General features: G+C 38.7%; 1 protein-coding gene across 19 annotated transcripts in view; it reads left to right on the top strand.

Annotated features, from left to right (window-relative positions):
• The window catches only part of GRIP1 (glutamate receptor interacting protein 1), a 330,428-nt gene that overhangs the window by 234,389 nt on the left and 81,155 nt on the right, over positions 1 to 14,884 (top strand). Inside the window, exon 3 of one of the 19 annotated variants that reach the window (XM_080390717.1) lies at positions 13,428 to 13,507. The exons of 17 other annotated variants lie outside the window; for them this stretch is intronic. In XM_080390717.1, coding sequence (XP_080246843.1) covers positions 13,486 to 13,507 — 22 coding nt within the window. In that variant the 5' untranslated portion in view covers positions 13,428 to 13,485. Of the gene's footprint in view, positions 1 to 6,028; positions 13,508 to 14,884 lie in introns of those variants that run through there. One more of the 19 variants, XM_080390716.1, reaches the window with a different exon arrangement.

Below are 14,884 nucleotides of genomic sequence, written 5' to 3'. Positions count from 1 at the left end.
TACATTAATTTCATAATTAATTTACTGGGCACTTGTTGACTTTTTTAATATATAGGTGCGCACATCCATTCATATCTCTTACATTAATACAGTGAGAGGCTTTATTAACTTTGTAGGTGATGAGCTTAGTAGAATACAGATGCTTGGGTTTTTTATTTACTGTCCTTGTCCAAATTGCAGATATTGTTCTCGCTTTGTATCTGTATGGTTTTGGGGATCTACTAAAGTATGAATAAATACATAAAGAAGACTCCAGTATTTCTCACTTATTAACAAAATGAAAACAGTACAGAAAGCAAAACAAAAAGTATTTTAATAGGAGAAAATAGCAACAAGGCCAAAATCAGGAGATTTAAGTCTTCTTATTCACAGAAAACATTGGTGGAAGGGCACTGTGATTACCAGTCCAAGCAGGAACAAGTGCCAGTCTTCAATGCTAATTGATTTTATCAGTGAAGCAAAATGAGCCTGGCTTAATAGTTAACTGTGAGACAAGATCCTGCCAAGACCTTCTTCCCATATTAGATGACATTGTGACCCTGAATACTTGTCAGATAAATGATATAGAAAATGAGCATTGACCTTTGAGGTAGTAAAAACCCAGTGTCATGGAAAAATGGGAGACACATGCTGCACCTGAATTCTGGATGTCACTGACAAACCATGAGTGTTCATACCTGGTAACACAGTGTGAATATTGATCCCTGAAATACTACTTATGTAAGAAAAAGGGAGAAGTAAAAATTGATAGGGGTTGTATAGGGAAATCTTTCTATTAGACCAAGATGGCAACAAAATAGACCACGTATAGCAAGAATAACTAATGCTGCAGTACAATTGAAATTAATAGTATTTTCTAAATAACTTGCATGGAACATATTCCATGGAACATATGGGGGTGAAAACAGGTGCTCTTCCAAAAAGTTTTCAGGTTAAGTTCTGGCTAAAAGATATGCCATTAGTTCTGGAATTGAAAATTTAGCAAGCATATTTGTAAATCACTACAAACTTGTAGCTACAAAACCAGATGCCTTGTAAGGCATTTCTGCAGTTTTACGGTAAGGATGGTACCTAACTCCAATGAGACCGTTAACATCAGAGAGCCTTATTCCTTAGCTACTAACAAAAGGTAATGGTGCAATAGAGAGCATATAGCGGATAAGAACATAATAAAAATCATGGAGTTCCATTTCCTTAATCCTACACTACAGAAAATAATAGACAAGCTGTTTAAGTCAGCCAGTCTAGCTTAAGTGCTAGCCAGCTAGGGTGTATAGATGGATGTGATTCTAATGTATGGTAAGATGTGCTTTTCTTGCTCTTGAGTTAAGGGTGTTGGGAGTCTCAGTGTGGATATATTTTAGTCTGTTTTCTCAGTGTACAGAGTTGGAGTAGAGTCTAGAACATCTTATGTACTGATCCGGCGCACATTTTAATATACGCACTACTCTATAAAGATATCATTGACTAGTAGTAGTCAATACATGGGGATCAGAAGATACCAAGGCATCATCTTGTATTTTTCTAATGCATGTATGATTTAAAATTAAACATTATAAACTCAAAACTATACCAAATATTCTTACCAGGTGGTAGCAGTTAACATTAGGCTGTTCTCTTTATCTCCATCATAAGCTCTGGATCTTCACTCAGGAAAAATTTAATGAATGCAGACCTGTTAAGGCCTGAAGATAAGCTGCTCCAGCGTTTGCTAAACCAAGAAGGAAAAGAAAAATCCAGAGCAAAGACTCTTATTACAGGCATTCTGTAAGATGTATAAACTATGTGTTTCCTAGGAAATATTCCTGGTGAGGCTGTGTTGGTTGAAAGTATGAATTTTGAAGTATTTCTAAATAAGTAAAGCTTCATTATGGGCTTTGTGCCTATCACAGGGTGAGCAAAATGACAACAGCACAGAAGTGCTGTCTCCTTTTGCTTGACAAATTGTTCCAAATTTTTTTGGCTGCTTTTTTCCCCCCATTATGACTTCATCTCTGCTGGGAGGGTTTGACATTATATCCACACTTACATAGTCATGTTGTGAACATTTATTTAATGTAAATCTGCCCTTAGTAAAAAAGGATTTTGTAGGTAGAACCTGCAAGACATTTATGCAGAGCGAGTTTAGAAGAAAAATCCATGCAATGGTTGACCATGTTTTACAAATGCTGAGAAAAAATTAGGGCAAAAGTGTTTATTGGTTAGGTTTTTTCAGACGTAAATCACCTTTCCCATCTATTTTCAGTCAAGAAAATCTTGGAGGAGGTGACTTTCAGAATAGGCTGAATTCTGGGTATTAAGATAGATCCTGTCTAGAAACATTCTAGACATTCTAGACATCCTGTCTAGAAACATTCTAGATCATGTCTAGAAACTAACATCATGTTAGTGATTCTTCCACATTCTCCAGTTCAGATAAATAGCTCTGTGTATTAGGTACCATCAGCAGCCTCTCCTGCTCTCCTTAGGAAATCCCAAATTGTGCCTATAGATTGTGCTAATCTTTCTGGCCATTTTAATGAACTGTTGCATACTTACAAGTAAAAACAGATCCTATCATGCTGGATGTTCTTTGCTGGTGTAAATCTTAGCTCTATAAGGTACCTTCAGACTGGTATGATGCACTCCCATTAACAGTGCTGAGGTAAGTGATGTTATAAAAATGGCAGAAATGCTAAACATGGCTGCATGTTTGACATAATGATATCCTTTATATGTATGCCTAAATTATAGAATAGGCTGTAAGTTAGAAAAAACCAAAGCTGTTAAGTCTGAGTATCTTGATAGAAGTTAAGGACTGGAGTGACATCCTCAAAAATTTCAGAAACTAGAGCTGCAAAATTTGATACTGTAATTAGATCTCTGGTTGGTTTATTTGCCAGGAACTAATGGGTTAAAAGAAAGCAAATTTAATGGTTTGTTGTTACTGTCAAAGTGTTATTCTGCCACAGAAAAACCAAGGTGGGGCATTAGTTCTTTACATTTCTAAAGTCCAAGTCATGGTGCTTTTTTGCATTAAAGTGGCTGAAGTGGGAGTTAAGGAATCCATCTAGTTTAGGTTGCTGCATTTGATACCGTACTTGGGATAGCAAAGCAGTGTATGACTTAAGCCATTGTGATTGCTTTAGTCACGAGTGAGCCTATCACAATTTTTCAAAGCAATTTAGCAGTGTAGTAATACAAAGAAAAAGGAAGATTTGAGCACTGTTCTTTTCAGGTGAAATGAATGGCAATTGCGGATGCTCAGTGCCTGATCTTGATGGAAATTTCCCGGGGATGCAGACCTCAGCTGAAAAGCATCAATTTATTAAACCTGGCTTAGTTCATAAATCCATTGATGAAGGGTAACTGAACTGCACATGAACTACTCTGGTGTGGGGACCCCAGCCTTTCCAGGCTTCTGGGCATGCAGCATGGCATACAGATAGGAGCAGCCCAGGTAAGCAGCAGTGAAGTAAAAAGATACAGGTCACAGGGCGCAGAAGTTTATTTAATTTCAAAAACACCACATGTTGGTATAACTGGAGAAGAAAAAGTTTCAGAATGTACTTGTGTGTGTAACTTTCAGAAGTTTTATGCCAAACTGGAACCATATCAAATGTGAAACTACACTTTTCCTTTAGTTTTTCCTCTAGTTCTGGTTAGCAAATTATACTGTAAATTATAACAGAGTATCTCTGTGCTGAGGCCTCTGTATTAAGAGAGAGGCCTGGTAGGTTCCTTAGGTGATTTTGTAAACTTAAAAATCTTTAGGATTTAAGTATCTTCTTACAAAAACCTGACAGTATGTCCTTTAACAGCAGAGGAGGAAAGAAACAGGGACAGTCACATCTTCCGAGTTGTTTGCTTGGAGTCAGCAACCTGAAGAAGTGCTCACAGACAGGCAGTTTCCTTTTTCAGAACAGCCTTCATTAAATGACAGCTCTTTTTCACAGACAATCTTACTTTAAAATAGGTGCATATTTTCAACAGGTATGCTTTGAGTTGTGTTAGCAGTTTCCTGTTTGCATCACTGTTGAGATTCTGTACGTTGCATTTTGCTTGAAATTAAAGATCTCATTGAAGCCTCCAGGTAGTACTATTTAGCTGAATCTTTATCTGTTACAGTCTATTTGAAGATTTTAGCTATTTCTTCAATTCATAGAGGCACTTGCCAGTCTGTCTGCATCTTAACATTTTGGTCACTGGAAGGAGAGAAAGACATTGCAAGACACAGTGAGCAAGATGTGTGTTGGAAGTAGATGTGAACCAGAATATACAGCTAGCATGTCTTAATATTTTTGGAGAGGCAGGTAGGTGTAATTGTCTTTATTTTCACCTGAAGTTTCTGGAGGGTAAGACGAAATGTTGAAAGAAAAGTCAAAAAACTTTCCTATGAAACATGCATCACATTTTGGAGTTTGACGGAGCAAAGTCTTTTGATATCCTGCAGCATACAATAATAAGACTGCTCCAGGATAATACAAGCCTCTTACATTGATGCTACGTTCAGATTTTTGCGAAGACCTGCATACAGCTTCCTGAAGTGACTTGAAGATGTAGAATGTTCCTATTGTCTCACAGGTAATGCATGCAATATTACTAGGTGCTGAGGTGATGCTATTTCGGTTTCTGTGCCAATTCTGTGGCGTATGCTGGCAGTTTAGATGACAGAAGAAATTACATCAGTACATTCTTGAAGCTCTGCATTTTACTGTTCCTCTGCAGTGATTTCGTCAGCAAGCTTGACTGTGTAATAAGTTAGTTCATGCAAATAAAGGCATCTGTCTTCATTCCTCTTCACCATTAGTTCATTATGCATACATTAAACCTTCGGGAGTAAGTATAGAGATTGATTAGAGACTTACAGAGCTCAGGTTAGGAGCCAAGAAATGCCTGAATTATTCCTTGACTTTTTTTCCTTTTCTTTTTCCTGTTGGCAAACTTCGTTTACAGGGATAATAAATCTTTGTGGATTATAAATGCTTATTGATAGCTAAAGTCATCAATATTCCTGTATTTTGGTAAATTTTAATATAAACCCGAAGTTTATTTTGTAGTTCTTTAACCCTGCTTTTCCTTTGGCTTTAACTATATTTCTTTCTTCATCCTGAATGTTGAGTAAGTTAATGGTCTTTTTGTCACAGGCATTTTTCTTCTACTGTAAACTTCTATAAAAAAATTCAGTGTGTCCTATTTGTCAGGTGGTGCATATAAAATTCCCCTCTAAGCCATCTTTCTAACTTAAGTTTTGTATCAGACTAAAGTATGGAAAAAGAACGAGTCACTTTTGTTTAAACACCCATAGCTATGCATTCTGTCACTGCTGTCTTCCAAAAGTGGGCATTTCTGGGTTGTGGTTTTCCACAAAGGCAGAGAGTAAACAAACCATAAAGGTGTCTGATCACTGAGCACAAAGGACAAAAGGTGAAATCTGTAGGAACTATCCATTCCCATTTTCCTTTTCTCTCATTCATTCTCATTTTTTTTCATATTTTCTCATTTTTCTAAGGATTTTCTAATCTTTCACACAGAGACTTTGATAAACCCTTTTGTTATGCCAAATCTCCGTCAGTACTACCAAGCAGAACAATAGGGTGTGCATTTCATTCAACTTTGCATGTTCTACAGAGAGGTATATGACCCCTAAAAGCTTAAAGTATCTGCTCCTTAATCCAAATACTAGGAAAAGTTCTACAGGCCCATTCCTCCAAATTTCAGTTGTCATAATACATATTTGAAAATTCACCATCCGTTATTTGAATGCCAGCACAGTAGTTTATCTAAGAAGGAGCGACACAGTTACTTCCGCCTTTTCTGATCCTTACTGCTTCGGTTTTGCCATGACACTAGTGATCTCAGCTCCATGTCATAAAAAGGAAAAGTGATGTTTTGTACTAACTAAAATGTTAAATTATATAGCAACTGTAGACCATGACAGGCAATTCAAAGTATGTTTAGTAAAAATAAATGACAGTGCAAATGGAGAAATGGGATCTAACAGCACTATTGCTAAATCTTACCTGCTGGCCGCAGGATGTTGAAACATGTCTTAAATGGCAAAAACCTAAGCAATTCAGGCAGTGCTTAATCTAAAATAGAAAGAAGATTAAGAGGTGATTTGATTAGAGGTTACAGCTCTGTATCTGCAGGGAAATTGTGAGTGTGATCGTGGTAGCATAATGAGATCTTCAGCTTGAAGGCTTGTCTACTCCCAATTCAGAAAGAAATTACCTCTGCACATAGCAGATTTTCTATCACATGATGCTTTCAAAACCCTGTTGCATGTCTTTCTGAAAGGTAATCTGTAGCTGCAGATATCGCTCTATCATGTTTCTCTGCTTGTATCACTGAGGAGATCAGGGAGAGAATTGTTGTCAGTGGTTCCTTCCTGCCTTGAAATGCACAAATGCAGTCAATCTTGTAATCAATCCTGTCTGATCCATTTTGGTAACTAAGAAGCTGAGAAACTGGAACAGTCAGGCTGCACTTCTGTGCATAGTGTTACCTTAGTACAAATAAACACTAATTAGCAAGAGTTCTCTTGGTGCTAATTTCTCGATAAAGGAAATGGAGAGGAAGTTGGAAGTGAATCCATCAGAGTTATGGGAAGAAGTTTTATAAATCAAAATACCACGTCAGTGTCAAAGCTCCGTGCTGTTCTGCACAGCAGAATTTCCACTAGCAATGGAGGAGGGTTACTGAAGCTTTCATCCAAGTCAAACAGAAATCTAGAGAACACTGATGTTGTTGTGGAGCTCTGTCCTTTCTTCATCAATAGTGTTTAACAGAGACATACAGAGGTGTTCAGGGTAGCACTGCTGATGCACAAGCCATTCTTGAGTTTAAGACTTGGTTGCTTACAGCAGGAAGCAGAATATTTTTAAGTGGACGCTTGTTTCATGTGGGAGATACGAATTTGAGGTAACTATGGGTGAAGCTTTAGCTCAAAAGTACCTTCTACTACCCATTCCCCACCCAAGAAAAAAATGACATTGTGTGGGAGTAAAGAGGTTTCAGCTCTGGAAAGCCCTGTAAAGCCTGTTGAAGAGGTTGTGAAGGCTGAGACCATGGAGTCATTCATCATCGTGCTTGTTTTGCCCTACCCTCCAGTGTCCTTTCTTCAGAAAGCTCCACCTTGACAGTGCGGTGAGCTGCTTTGGGCTCCACTCATGGTCGGGAATTCGACTGCCACCACAGATAATGTGGAAGCAGAAAAAATTACTGAAACCCAGCAAGTGCCTCAAGGTGGAACGGATCCTTATCTGAAGATAAGGAAGTTGATCATTGCTAATCTTCAGGCATCCAGGTAGTGATCAACAGATAGTGTAGGCACTCTCCCAAAGAAAACTGTCAATGAAAACACTAGAACTTTGCAGCTAGCTCAAGGAATAAATGTGCTTTAACTGAACTACATCATTGAGCAAGTTTGTAGTTCACACTGCATCTTTTTTCCAACCCCGTTGCAAGGTGGCATGTCAGGAATAAAAACATCTTTTTTTGTAGGTAATAATGCAAAAAAAAGAAAAAGTTTTGTTGTTGTGGTTCCACTGAACCTGCATCTTCTTACACTAATATATTAAAGTATTCAGATTTACTAAAGCTAAATATTGTAACATTCTATAATTTTATTAATATTTTTTCCTCTAATTTAATTTTTTCTGCCAAAATTTGCTCATGGATTATGAACAGTAATTCTATTATTTTTAACACTTACACTTGAAACATATCTTACTTTCTAAATCCATTTTAATTAAAATATGTTGATTGTTCTTCAATATACTTAGAAGAATTCAAGCTTGTAATTTGATTCTTTACCTATAATAGGGGATTATAAAACCTGTATGGTTTAAATTCCTTCTGTGCAGATGTTCTGCATTGTATTACATTCCACCTTCATGGACATCCAGACAAATTAAGAAAAAAGGAAACACATGAGCAAAAAAATCAAGAAAGATACATTAAAAATAAAAAACCGTCCAAAAGGCGTGGCAGTTTTAAACATTTTCTCAGTGGCTGTGATTTTGCCCTTCCCCACCACTGGTCTCTCCCACACAGTCCAAAACTAGATGGGATGAAAAAAAAATTGTTTTTACATATCTCCTTACTAGTTGCATTCATTTTATTCCTCTGTAAGCTTTGTTACTAGCCATCTCAAGAAAATGTAGAGAGGGAAGGGCTAGTTGTTGTTCTGACTGTTTGTGGCCTGATACATTTTCTGTCCTTGATGTAGGCTGAAAAATGGACTACAGAGAGAAAAATTCAGAAGTGGTCACTGACAAAAATTCCTAGTAGCCCCCAGTTCTTAGAAGAATCAGATGACATCATCTGTATTGAGATGACTCAAGTTGATCTCTTTGAATGTGCAGTATCTGTCAGAGTAACATCATGAATAATTTTAGGCTGCTAGTGCTTGGAATGTTTGGGAATATTTTGAGTATCAACATGTATTCTTGATTTGTGGTTTTCTGGCATTATTGTGCAACTCAGTTGTGAACAAAAGCAAACGAAAAGAAAAAGAAAAACAAACAAATAACTAAAAAACAACCTTGAAAACTGTATTTTGTTGTGCAGTTTTTGCAAGCAGGACTATCCAGAGGACCAAAAAGGCTGTTTTTCCCTCACCAGCGCTTGTCTTGCTTGGAGCAGCTGCTAGCCACGTGGCCATTCAGCTCCCACCTTAGCCTGCATATCTGCTGCAGTTAGCCTGGAGAAACCTCTCTGCTTCTTACAGAGCTGCCTCCATGGACCGCTTTTCCCTCTAAGTTCAGAGCAGCCTTTTTTGCGTCCTCATAAGACACCATCCTTGTAAGTTTGCTGTACAGCGATTATTCTTACCGTTGCTCTATGAGGCTGCTTCTCTGGGAGAACTGATTTACACCACACCATGCCATTTTCTCATTTTCTGGCAAAAATTTTCTACCACTCCTGTCTACAAAGGGTGGGTTCAGACACAAGCTGGATGTTGGATCTTGAACACATGCCATTGGTAGCATGGCTGTGCCGCTGACGGAGAAGCACTGGGGCGGCTTGTTATAACTGCCCTGTAGGCTGTGGGATGGAAATGTTAAGCCTGTGGAAGGTAATAATGGTTTAACTCTGGTCACTGTAAAAAATGAAGTACAGTTCTCCAGCAGCTGATTGTAAGTTTATCCTCTATCACACTCACAGAGAGCAGTTGTTTTTGTAGAAAAGGTCTTATTCCTATGGTCCTGCTAACCATTTCACTCCTGAAATGTAATTACTGAAGTTACTGTGGTGTGTGTAGGTAACTGTGTTGTATATCAGGTGTTTCGTCCAATATTCTTCTGCTAAGAAATTGATTAGGTTCTTGTCATTAAGAATGAAGAGGCATTTTTTGTCTGTTGCTGCCTTTCAGTTGTTGGTTGTTTGATTTCAGGTTTGGGATATTTATATTAATTTCTAATCCTTTAGTTATAAACAGTTTCAAATGTGATGCTAGTGCTTGATGTTAAATTGAAGACAGCGACTACTGTATGCCTCAGATTTGGTTTAGAGAGAGCTGTCTGTCAGGATATTCCTTTCTGTGCCTTAGAATACGAAAAAAGTACCCAAAACCAAATAGTGCAAGAACTAAGCTCATTTTAGGTGAGAAACCAGTGAACACAGATGTGAACTGTGCTGCCGTGTCCTGCAGACCTGGTGTTTTCAGAGAGTTATGTGATCACATCCTGTGTATCACAACCTGTGGCTGATCATAAAATATCATTATTTGCTTTTCTATGTTATGCCTAGGCCAGGCAACAGACAGATTTTTTCCAGTTTATAAGTACTAGTGGAAGGTATTTGTTTTTTAGATAATATTTATGCAGTGGCAAAATCATCTTTTAGATGCTCTTGTAGCTGGGGAAAAAAAAAAAAAGAAAAAAAAAAAGATTGTGTAATGCCCTGTACACAACCAAAATAGCTGTTGGTAAAAAACAAGTCTGTTGTTGGCAGCTTTGCAAGTGCTTGAGCCTTGCCCATCTCCCTTGCTTTCACTGAAGGTGGTACATTTCACCTGTACAAAGTTACCAGAGTCACATTAGCCCAGCTGCCAGCCCAAGGCGGCTTGCGTTGGTGACGTTTTACATTTACAGTCCTGGTGGTATCTGCAGCATGTTGTGCTTTGTAGATGTGCTCTGATGCACCTCATACCAGTCTGTCTTCTGCTGTGGGTTGCTGGGTTCTGAACTAGGACTGGTTTGAGGATTGTTGCTCCACAGGCTGGAGGAGAGGCACAGAGTAGGTTATGGTCAGCTTCATGTTTTCAGATTCTCTTCACCTATGTTGTTTTCTTTGCCTGTTTTTAATAAAAATCTAGGTGTTTTAGGGGCTAGTGACAGCTAGTCAGGAAAAGGGCAACGAGGAATGTAGCATTCATCATCTCTGGGCATCCCTCTTGTCACACTTGGAGATATACACCTACCCGCAGGTCTTGGAACACTGAGTAGATGTGATGTCCTCAGTATAACAAACTGCTATCTGTTTCCTAAGAATTGACTTCATCTTTATGTGATTTTTTATTAAGCTGTGAGATGCCTACTGGGATGTAAAGCAAAATGTTTCCTCTGCAGAATTTCTGCTGACATACAAGGAAAATCCATACAAGGACAGCATTGACAGTATTTTCAACAGACTTCCCAATTACTTACTTATTGATTATGTGTGTCTTTTGGTAGGAAATTATCAATAACAGCAAGTTTGGTTTTTTTTACTTTCAGGTTAAGTTCCTTTTATGCCCTGTCCCTGCTGCACTGAGCAAACTCATTCACTAGGTGGAGGATACAAGCACTTAAACTGATCTTACAGATTTTAGGCATTTTCTTGGATTTTAAAATGAATTTTTCACAGAAGGGACAGAAAAGACACTCAGTATCTGGAATGGGGGCAAATCTTTTTCAGTTTTACTTTAATATGTAATTTAAGATATAAAATTATAGGAATAGAGAAAATAGATGATGAAACTTCGGAAGAGTTCTCTCAGCTTTCAAATGTTGTTCTGTGAAAAAATCTCTTCTGTAGTTTAATTTTCTTTTTGAGGAAGTAAATATATTCCAAGTTCAGAAATCTCATGAGTCAATTTATTTTCCGTGCTTTTTATTCATTAAAGCATGTTATTTACATACATCAAAAGGTAGGTAATTACAAAAAGTCAGATCATGTATAAAATTCTAGAAGCTTTACCATGATGCTATTTTCCTTGAAGAAGAATTAATTTGACATGGTGTTTCTTGCGTTTTACATATCTACAAGTTGTTCCATTTATTCATCTTCTTACAGTAAGATTTACCCAGTCTTATATTTGAGTACCTGCTTATCCTCAAAGTTTTCTTGTGCTATGTGGAGTATCCCTGCGCTCTACTGGGTTGCAGGGCAGATCATAGTTTTGTTAACACCAGCTGAACCTGCTGCAAGTCAGGCACACACAGTTATGGTATTGCAGCAACAAACCTAAGAGAAGCATCCAGACCAGGAATATACAAAACAATAGCAGCATAGTGTTTTCTTTAGGGTTCTGCTGCTGTGTATGCTGCACCTTACAGGGCTGGAGATCTAAATGAAGCTCTTTGGAGCAGAACCTCTTTTCCATCTCATGTCTGCATGTGTGTACAAGTCTCCATGTTTGCACTCCCTTTGCTGAGCCCATCCCCAGTACTCGGCAGGATTCCTGAGCCCCATACTGCAGGGAGGTAGATGCCAGCAAAGCTGTAGGGCAACCGGTGCAGCGCAGACAGGCGTGTGCCCAGGGTTGCCCCTGCTGCAGCAGGAAGGGATGGAAGCCCCAGGGCAGTCCCAAAACCCTCCCCAGGCTGAGGGAAGGCAGGACCCAATGGGAGCCATGTTTTGTCGAGTGCTGCCTGAGTTGTTAATGGTAGGAGGGGAAGAAGTTCTCCAGTGCATTTCTCCAGCTGAAATGTAAAATGGTATTGATTTGGGCTTTTTATACACTTGGAACCATCTTCACACAGTTTCATTTTAGAATAATTCATTTGCTTTATATCACAGAGCTGTACTGCAGGAGTGGTGTTCTGGTATTTGATACTTCATAAACGGTTATGGAGTAAGAAGATGTTTCTTAAGCTCATGTTCTGTATTCAGTTTACCACTAAGGAAAAGACTTGTAAATTCAATCCCTGTTTTACTCATAAATTACAAGAAATCTGGAAGTAACTTCTTTGCCTTCCCTTCTGATGCTGGCTATGCTAATGTTATTAGCAATGTGGGAGTACATGTGGGAAAGAACAGACCTGAGAGACTTCTAACTAATTAGGAGTTTGCTGGTTGGCATAAGTAATGAATTATGAGTGAGGTAATACATGTATTAGTTTGATTTTTAACTCACGAAGAGTAACAGCATTTTGTTTACTAGCGAATAGAGACTGACCTTGTGTTAGTTGGGGAATAACACGTACAGATGCAGTTGCTTGTTGGATTGGAAATGAAGTCCCGGGGTTGTTCTGATATTGGGTATTTTGATTACTTCCGTGGGATTAGTCTATAATAAATAATGTCAAAGCAATGCAGATGAGTAAACATGTAATGTACAGCATTATAAAAACAGTAATTGTGCCATTTAAGAAAGCAAAGATGAAAAACAGAGAGAGCGGGGTACCAAATGGGACTAGATCAGAGCACTTCCAGGGATAGCAGTCTCTTAAAAGCAAAACCAGCTTAGGTAGTTTAATTTATTCCTGCTGTATTTATGTACAAAAGCTACGAAATCTTTCGGAGGGGCAAATGTAATGAAGCTATTGCGTACTTCTAGATGACCTTATCTATCGTTAGCCGTGAGCATTTCACAGCACCACTTCCTTACAGTGTTGGTGCGTCTCTCCCTCCTGCCTATGAAGAAAGGGGTTTAGAGATCCCTGTTCTGTTGGCAGAGGTATACAGAAACTTGTCAGAATAGATGGTGAGAAGGAACAAGCCTGGTCATTATTTTCTGTGCCAGTAGTTGCAGGGAACTGTATAATCATTAGCTAGCTTAAAACACTGCATGGATCATCTGTTCCAGATGTCACTTCAGGCAGCAGAGTGTTTCCCAGCATTGGATTGCAAACGCAGAACCTATGTAAAAGATCAAAACACACGGCAGTATTATGCTATGGCAAAAGATTAGGTGTGCGCAGTGCATTGTTGATGTCCTGTATACATGTTCTAACAAACTACTTGTTAAAAAAAAAAAAAAAAAAAAAAAGTGAAATGGTCCTGAGAACCAGATTGTACTACTGAGAAGTACCAAGGAGGGATTCAGTTTGGGAGGTGGGGGAGAGAGGGGAATTTTCCTTTTGGCTTGAGATCTCACAATTGAGTAAACCCTGAATAAAAAAGGGTGACACACTGGCAAAGTATACCTGAGGTTGCATCATGGGTGCAAATGTACAGTATTTTTGGTTGCAGTAAGTACCATGACTAACACTTGTAATCATTATGAATACTTGCAGGTTTTTATAAAACCGAAAGCAGCATTTTGGTCCATAGTGTCTTCTACAGCTATGCAACATGTCTACATGCTCAGATGCAGGTAATCACATCTGTTCTTTCTGAGCTGTCAAAAAGGCCAGATGTGAGCAAATGTTTTGGAAGCTCAGTAGCTTTCAAAAAAGCTCAAAGGATGGTGTGGTGTCAGCCAAGTTGAGAATGCACCAGGTAGCCATGCTACTGTCTGCTTCTAACAACTCATGCTGCTGACTCAATACACTGCAGAATTTTGTCTTAGTAGAAGCTTTATAAACATAGGAGAATTCTTGCCCAAGCACTGAAGTCATGCTGTGTAATAGTAAAAATGTGACTAACTGAAATGAGCTCATCATTATCTGGAATGGAAAGTAGAGCCTGTCAGCCACCAAGAAAGGACCAGGAACATTGCATGCCATTTATCTATATGCTACATCTGCAACAGATTTAGCAGTTTACTAGAAGTACTAGCAAGGCTTACAGAATATTCCACCAGGGCTGGAGGCTCTTCTGAATGCTCTCCTGTGCCCGCCACAATTACCTCTGTATTGCTCAGGTTTGGCAATTCTCGTTCAGGGCAGCTGTTCTTCATCTTGAGGTGAAGTTGTATTAGGTCTTCTTCTCAGTCATATGGAAAGTATTGGCAGAGCCTTGTTGCTGTTTATATAGTGCTTATTCTAGACCTTACTGGTGAACTTATGAATATATACAAGGAACTTGCCTGGGTTTTGGGTGGCTTTTCATCTTTAAATTTCATGCTGCCACAGCAAGATTGCTAGTGCAGTGCAGACATACTGTTTGTTTACAGTGTGTATATGATGTTTGTATCTGACCGGTTCACCTGAAAGCTGCATATTGATGCTGAAAAGGACCAGAGAGATGGATGATCCTTCCACGATTTCATCATTTTCTAGGTTGATCTTTAGGACTTCATGCATTTTTCCAGAATACCTGGGCAGCTGGTGATTTTAATAGGTTTTCTCTGACTGGAAACACGGGACAGGAGGTATGATTGCCTCGTGGCTTTCCAAACAGTTGCAGCCCTGCTGGAACTGTGAATATGTAGATTGCCTGTTCATCCATGTGCAATAAGGACATCTCTTTTTGAGAGCTCGAGGCTTTCTGTTGCAGGTGACCTGCCTTTGTTGAGGTCTGTAGGATTAGCTTGGCATTCTCCAAGAATGTTAAATGGGCAAACTGCAGAAAAGGGTGTCCCAGGCACCATGTGAGGGAAATTTTTTATACACTTATGACTATGAAAGCCCTTCACTTACTTTATACGTCTTCTGCAGAGATTTCAGAGAGTTACAGCGGAGATATATTTGTGTAAGAATAAGGAATAACACTTTTAAGATCTGATGTATTTATCTCCATATGCACTTTTGTTATGTTTGATTGTTTTGATTAACACTCACATCTAATAGTGGCCTCAAAGTGAGTCTGA

This window comes from Falco punctatus, assembly GCF_963210335.1.
Source record: "Falco punctatus genome assembly, chromosome: 6".
NCBI lineage: Eukaryota > Metazoa > Chordata > Aves > Falconiformes > Falconidae > Falco > Falco punctatus.
Note: the sequence above shows the minus strand (reverse complement) of the source record. Positions and strands in the feature narration are given on the sequence as shown.